At 43.6% G+C, this 7,368-nt stretch overlaps 1 protein-coding gene across 1 annotated transcript; it reads right to left on the minus strand.

The window, feature by feature from the left end:
- Positions 1-6,390: 6,390 nt before the first annotated feature.
- Positions 6,391-6,999, minus strand: DCS_07876 (uncharacterized protein; the record flags this gene model as incomplete). The annotated part of the gene is made up of 2 exons (XM_040805159.1): positions 6,391-6,654; positions 6,844-6,999. The coding sequence occupies 2 exons, from the start codon at positions 6,997-6,999 to the stop codon at positions 6,391-6,393; spliced, it is 420 nt and encodes a 139-aa protein (XP_040655263.1).
- Between the last annotated feature and the right edge of the window lie 369 nt (positions 7,000-7,368).

Raw genomic sequence — 7,368 nt, forward strand, 5'->3', positions numbered from 1 at the left:
TTAGGATTAAACCTATATCCTATAATCGAAAATCTATTAGATTAATACTAATTAATCGAAAATCCCAATTCCATTAGGTACATATCCTACCCAATAAGGAAGGACCAATAATTCTTTAGGCTATAAAGAACTTCTTTCAAAGCCTAAAAATACACTATAGCCGTTACCCAAAAAGGCTATTCTATAATAGAGGACCTAAAATTAATATATTGTTATAGGACTGGTTAGGTACCAAAGGAATACTAGTCGATACGTCTTACCCGTATACCCCCGAATAAAACAGACTTACCGAACGGTCTATACAAGTTATCCTGGACCGGCTATAAGCAACTATTGTTATGGTATTAGGCTTAGCCCGATATAGGAGAACGAAGGGAACCAAGGGACCCACTAGGAGGAACGCATACAACTAGAAGCCCTAGTTATTAGGTAGTTTTCCCTCCTTCAAGTCTTTTAATAAATATTATTAAGAGTCCTAGAGCAGTTGCCTAGCGACTCCGTAATATTTAAAAGACTTTACTTATACCGGTTAGGAGGAAGGAAAAGCCTAACTATTATAAGTCAAAATGGATAAGGGGAAGCCTAAAGAAATTAACCTCCAGTAAGTTATAGAGGACTTTATAGCAAAAGTCTATACGGAGTTTGGCCGAATGCATGCCTAAATAGAAATATACTCTATACAAATCTTAGCTCTATAGAAGAATAGGCAGCAATAAGTACAGCAGGACCTAGGGTATTCGTCGGCCCAACCAATAGACACCTTAACAATCGACCCCCAGCAGGAGCGGACCGGGGATAAGTCGGGTATACTACGGGCCCGTATTAAACGCAAACCAATTCCGGTCGGGGACCTATACAACGGCAACAAGGGCACCTTTACAGCCTGGAAGTTCTGTATAGACCGCAAGCTCCGAGTAGATAAGGACTTTATCGGGTCCGCCCAGGACCAATAGATCTTCGTTTAGCAAAACCTTTCGGCCAAAGTCCAGCAATAAGTTACAATATACTTCGAAAAAGGCTCCCGCATCGGTTACGACCCATTCCAATTCCTAACGTACCTCGAATCGGCTTATAGTAACCCTTACTGCTAGCGACTAGCGGTTGTCGAACTAAAGGACATTAGGCAAGGGACGTTAGAGTTATTCCTAGCGTTCCTTATACGCTTCGAAGAGAAGCTTACACTAGTAGGAGGGATACATTAGCCTAGTAAGGTAAAACTTATAAAGCTCCGTATTGGGCTAACTAAGAGAATAAGGAACTATATCCTCTAGCGGGGGACTACAATAGATAACTACAATAAGGCGGTCGATATATATAAACAAATTGCATCCGAAATAAAATCGCAATATATAGAGGATAAAATTAAGGACCAGGGCGGGCCCGGCTAGGGGACGGCTAAGGTAACCCCCCGACCCGATAAGGACGGCAATACCCCAATATTAGGGGTTAATACGGTAGGCTCTAGGGCTACGGCCGGGCCTAGGGCGGCTATAACTAAACTAATAACAAAAACGAACCAAGGCCAAGGCGGGCCCTAACAGCAGGCAAAATAGGTTATACGGGAAGAGAGAAATAGGTATAGGGCGGCCAGTATATATATCCGCTGCAGGGAGGGAAGCTACTATATCCAATAATACCTATAATAAGCTGCAATCCTATATACCCTAGGGATAAGTATTTAGGCCGTTTAGGGGGAAGAATATATTTGCAAGGAATTAGAGACCGAGGAAGAGGAGGGAAATAAAGCGCCTTTAAGCTAAGTCTCGCTTAAAGGCACTAAGGGTTAGTAGGTAAGCGGACTATAAGGAACTAAGGGAATTAGGAAACTAAGTTTAAAAAGATTACACTAAGGATAAATAGACTACCCTTCCTTATTGCTATACTTATAAATTCTATAAGGTTCCTTAATATTTAAATTAATAGCGGCTGTAACTACTATAGGGCTATTAGTAAAAGGATAGCCTAACGCCTATAACTTAAGCTTATCCCTCTCCTAATAAAACGGCTACTCCAAACGGCTATTACAATATCTCGGCAGAATATAGGCAATACCCTTACCTACCCTACAATAACCAATATAGTCCGTACAACAATTAATATAAATAGCTAGGAGAGCCTAGTACTACTATACGTTATCTTAGGCCTAAGTCGAGACGCTATACTAGGCCTACTATAGATAGAATACTAACGGGTAACCCTAAACGTAATAGATCGGACTCTTACAATTGGGGCAGCAGGCAACTAAATTGTATAAGCAAACAACATCCGCCCTCCCGACGGATCCCAGGAGGTATACCTTATGCTAGTATAAACCTTTTTACGGAAACAACAGGGAGTACTAGTAGTAACAAGCTTGCAAGAAATAGCAATAAAACTACAAGAAACAGTACTATAAGCACCCGGAAGTATAAATACAATAATAATAGCCCTACCTACTCTCCCGGTAGCCCTTTAGGACTATGCTAACCTTTTCGATAAGGAATAGGCCTTAGGCCTACTACTATACTAGGGCTCCTAAGACTACTATATCTAACTATAACAAAACGATAAGGGAGAAATACTATAGCTACCCTAGGGTCTACTGTACAATATACTACAAAACTAACTACTTAAAGTCCGTAAGCAGATTATAGACCTACTAGACAAGGGATAGATATAGGTAAGTTCGTTAGTAGTAGCAGTACTAATACTACTTACTAAGAAAGAAAACGGAGGATAAAGGCTATATATAGACTACTAGGCCCTAAACAAGATTATACAATAGGACCGTTACCTACTCCCGCTAGTTAAAGAAACGCTCTGCTTACTCTTAGGGGTATACTAGTTTACTAAACTAAACGTATAAGCAGCATTCTATAAGTTACGTATAGCGCTAGGAGATAAACCGCTTATAGTATTCCGTATACAATTTGGTCTATTCGAATAGTTAGTCTGTCCCTTCGGCCTAGCCGGAGTACTAGCTTTATTCTAGAGATACATTAACGGGGTATTGCAGGATAAATTAGGGGAGTAGGTTATAGCCTATCTAAATAATATCCTAATCTATACCTCCGGATCGAAGGCCGACTATATTACTAAGGTTAGGGAAATCCTTAAGTAGCTCCGGGCAGCCGGTCTTTACCTAGATCTCGATAAGTATGCATTTGCAACAACAGAAGTTAAATACCTTAGGTTTATTATCTAAGCAGGCGTTAAGGTTAGGCCTAACCTAGCGAAAATCGCTACAATTTAAGAATAGCAACTACCTACTAAGGTAAGGGGGATTAGGAGCTTCCTAGGCTTTACGAACTTCTACTGTAAATTTATTCCTAATTTTACAAGCCTTATAGAACTACTTATAGCCCTTATAGGGAGGGGTATACTATTTTGCTAGGGACCCGAAGAAAATGCAGCCTTACAATCCCTTAAGCGTACCTTTTCGTTATACCCAATCCTAGTACAATAGGACCTAGATAGAAAGACTCTTATTAAGACCAATTGCTTAGGTAAGGCACTAGGCGGATGCCTCTTACAAATTAACAGTAAGGGGGTCCTATAACTAATAGCCTACCACTTAGCCAAACTTATACTAGCAGAAAGGAATTATACAATCTATAATAAGGAACTCCTAATAGTTATTAGCTGCCTTAAGGCGTAGTCGGTAGACCTATAAGGCGTTACGGAACTATTTACTATTCTAACGGACTATAAGAACCTCGAATACTTTACCAAACTGCAGGAGATATCGGAACAATAGGTACAATAGGCGGAAGTCCTTACAAACTTTAATTACTCGCTACAGTACAGACCGGGCTTGTAAGTATAACGGCCGGATATACTCTTGCATTAGGAATAGGATAAGGAGGACGCACTACGCCTAGGATAAATACTTCGGCCGGTATTAATCTCTACACTACAGGAGGCGCCTAGAGGCCAACCTATATAAGAAGGTCCTAACGCCCAGGACACCCAGGATATAGTAATTATAAATACAGGTACAAATCGGGCGAATACGGGGACAAACCGGGCCCAGGCCGGCTGCAAAGTACTAAGTGCCTAAGACATAATAGCTATAAATACAAGGGTAGACTAGGCCCGTCTAGAGACAAAAGGGGGACAGGGAGCTATCGATACATCCCAACTGCTCCCAATAGTACAAGGACTACTCCTAACAGTACAGGGACCAACAGGAAGGGAAACGCTATTTCTATAGGATACGCTAGCCGGCCAATTGCTCTTCCCGGAACCCTACCTATAGGAATTATAGGACTAAGCGTTACAAAACAATACAATATACAAAGCTTAACAATAAGTAGTAGCAATAGGCGTACGGAAATTCCCGGTAGAAGTAAAGACAAAAGAACAAACGGCCAATTATACTATTAGTACCTATAGCGCAATATACTATAGGGGACGCCTATAGGTACCTACCTAGGAACTACTAATAACGCAAATAATACAATAGGTATACGAATTACCTATATTAGGCCACCCTAGTCGTAACGGAATATTCCGCGTACTTTAGCGGGACTTCTACTAGGATAGTATATTATAGGACGTAGTACGGTATATTCGGAATTGCTACTACTACTAGAGCCGCAAAAGCCGTCTATAGAGATAGGGACTCCTATAGCCAATCCCCCCGCTAGACCGTTACTAAAAGCAGATATCGATCGACTTTATAACCGACCTACTAGTATAGAACGATAAGGACCCCTAATTCTTAATAGTTATTACAGACTGCCTCTCCAAATTTATCCAACTTAAGGCAATAACTACAATAAGTACAAAGGCTTATACGGAACGGTTTAAGACCTATTAGTAGCAATTTAAGGGTTTTCCCGCCTAGATTATAACAAATCGGGGATTAAACTAGCTTAGTAAGTTCTAGATATCCCTATACTCCCTTATTAGTATAGAGTAACTCCTATTAACTTTATACTACCCCTAGACAGATAGGGGTACCGAAAGGGTAAATTAGGAAATTTAAGCTACCCTAAGGATCCTAATCTTATTTAAGCAGTTCGACTAGCCGGCCTACCTAACCGCCTACCAGCTGGCCCTAAACAATAGGGAGTCTTTAGTTACAAGAGTTAGCCCAAACAAGCTATTATTAGGCTATAAAATCGGTACAATACTAAGGGTAAAGGACAACTAGGTAAGCGTTATAATACCAAAAGGGAGGGCTATTGCTTTCCTATAATACCTAAGGGAAAGAATAGAAATTATACAAGTAGCTATTGCCTTTATATAATAACGCTTATATAAGTCGGCAGTAGCTTTAGGTCGCCTAGCAGAAAAGTTCTAGGTAGGCAATAAGGTCTAGCTTAACCTTAAATATATTAAAACCAATAGGCTATACAGGAAGCTAGACTAGGTTGCTTCTAAGTTTATAGTACTAGCAGTACTAATACTACTTACAGTAATACTAGATATTCCTTAGGGCTTACACCCTACCTTCTATATAGACCTTATCGAAAGGGTAGTAAATAACCCCTTACCTAGTTAGGTAGTACGGGATTTAGAGCTAGGCCTACTATTAGTCTAAGACAAGGACGGTACCTTATAAGAGGAATACTAGGTCGAATGCATCCTTACTATAAGGGGGGCCTAAGGCCAAGGGGGATAATATAATACCCTTGTAAAATAGCTAGGTTACAAATAACCAACCTAGGAACCAATAGAGGCTCTAGTATAAATAGAAGCCCTAGAGGAATTTACGCAGCAATAGGGAGATCCCTATATAAACGGCGGAGCGTAGGTAAGCTGCAAAACGAAACGTAAAATTTTAACTATACCGAAGGAAAAAATCAACCCTAGAGCGCCCCCAATAAGGGCCCGACCCAATACTACTACTACGGATATACGCTAGCCGTACTACTTAAACTCGTCGGTCTTTGTATCCTCCTTGCTCTTGTCCTTCTCGGTATCCTTCTCGGGGAGGGTCTCGAAACTGTCCGTTACGGTACTCGGGCGGGGGCGGGACGTAACCGAGGGGGGCAAGGGCGGGGGTATAAAACGAAGGCGCCGGGCGACTTAGGCGATATAAGGGGCGGAAGCAATAGGGTAGCGCAATAGAGTCGCATTAGCTACGCAGGACGAGCGCGACCTACTGTAATTGCAGGTAACGCAGGGAGTAGAGGGGGCGGGACAGCGCACTAAGGGGGAACCGCTAGTATAAGACTTGCATAGCACTAAGGGGGAACCGCTAGCATAAGACTTGCGTAACTTGCAGATATCGCAGCGCATCTCGGCTAAAGTGGCTACCAACTCGGTACTAACGCCCTCCTGCGCCTACTAACGGCGGGCGAGGCCGCGTACATTACTCTGGATGCCCGTCAGGGCCCGAGCCACGCCCTAGGCAAACACGCCGAGCTGCATGCTCGGCATAGCGCTGGAACGGCTACCCGCTTAAGTTAGGGTTAAGGCGTTAGCAGTAAGGATAAGGGTGCGGTTCGGGTCGTTATTATCGTCGGCGGCGGCGGGGGGAGAGATAACACCCGGTACGGGGGCAAGGGTATAGGCAGGGCGCATAGGAGCAGGCTCTATCTCGGCCAGAGCCAGGGTGCAAGCCCAAACCCGGCCCAGGGCCAGAAACTCGGGCGACAGGACGGCGTAAGCGCCCGGTACGGCCCCGACCTTAGGGCGGGCCTCAACCAGGATATAGACGTTGCGCTAGGCGCAAGTACAAAGGTCGCACAGGGCGCGATACAGTTAAGGGCGCGCAGCAAACAAATACAGTACCTAGATACATTTAGCGTACGCGCGCGCGTATATACGGCAGCCAGCACTACGGCCCGGTACGCAATCGTTACGGCCGCTAGTAATAAGGCAATTAACGCAGGGGAGGTACATTCCGCGTACCTCCTCCGGAGGTGCAAACTCCTCGTCGGAGGAGTCACCCTCCACTAGGTACTCGCCCAGGGCGCAACAGCGGTCCGACTTATTGGTATAGTAGCCATAACGAGGGCCCGAACCGCATCCGGGAGGGGGGGGAAGAGCACCCGTAGCGGTAGACATAATAGCAGTAGCGGTAGTAACAAAAAGGTAAATAAGTCCTCTACAAGGGAGGAGCAACAGTAGCAAGAGTAGGATTAATAGTTCCTATCGTTACTAGCTTATTAGCTAACGGCCCGAAGGATATACGGAATAGCCCCGATAAGGAAGCAGCAACCCACCTTACAGGGGAGGAACAATAGCAATAGGGGAGTAAGCGCAACAAGAGGCAGCAAAGGAGTTAACAACAATCGTACGGCAAGAAGCTAAAAAACGGGCAGGTATAATAGTTAAAGGAAAGAGGAACAAAAAGCGTAATAGAATGGGAATAGAGAAGGCAATATAAAGGGAGTAGCAAGGGGGAAAAGCAAGGTAACGCCAGGCGCCTTAGGC

This window comes from Drechmeria coniospora, chromosome 03, assembly GCF_001625195.1.
Source record: "Drechmeria coniospora strain ARSEF 6962 chromosome 03, whole genome shotgun sequence".
NCBI lineage: Eukaryota > Fungi > Ascomycota > Sordariomycetes > Hypocreales > Ophiocordycipitaceae > Drechmeria > Drechmeria coniospora.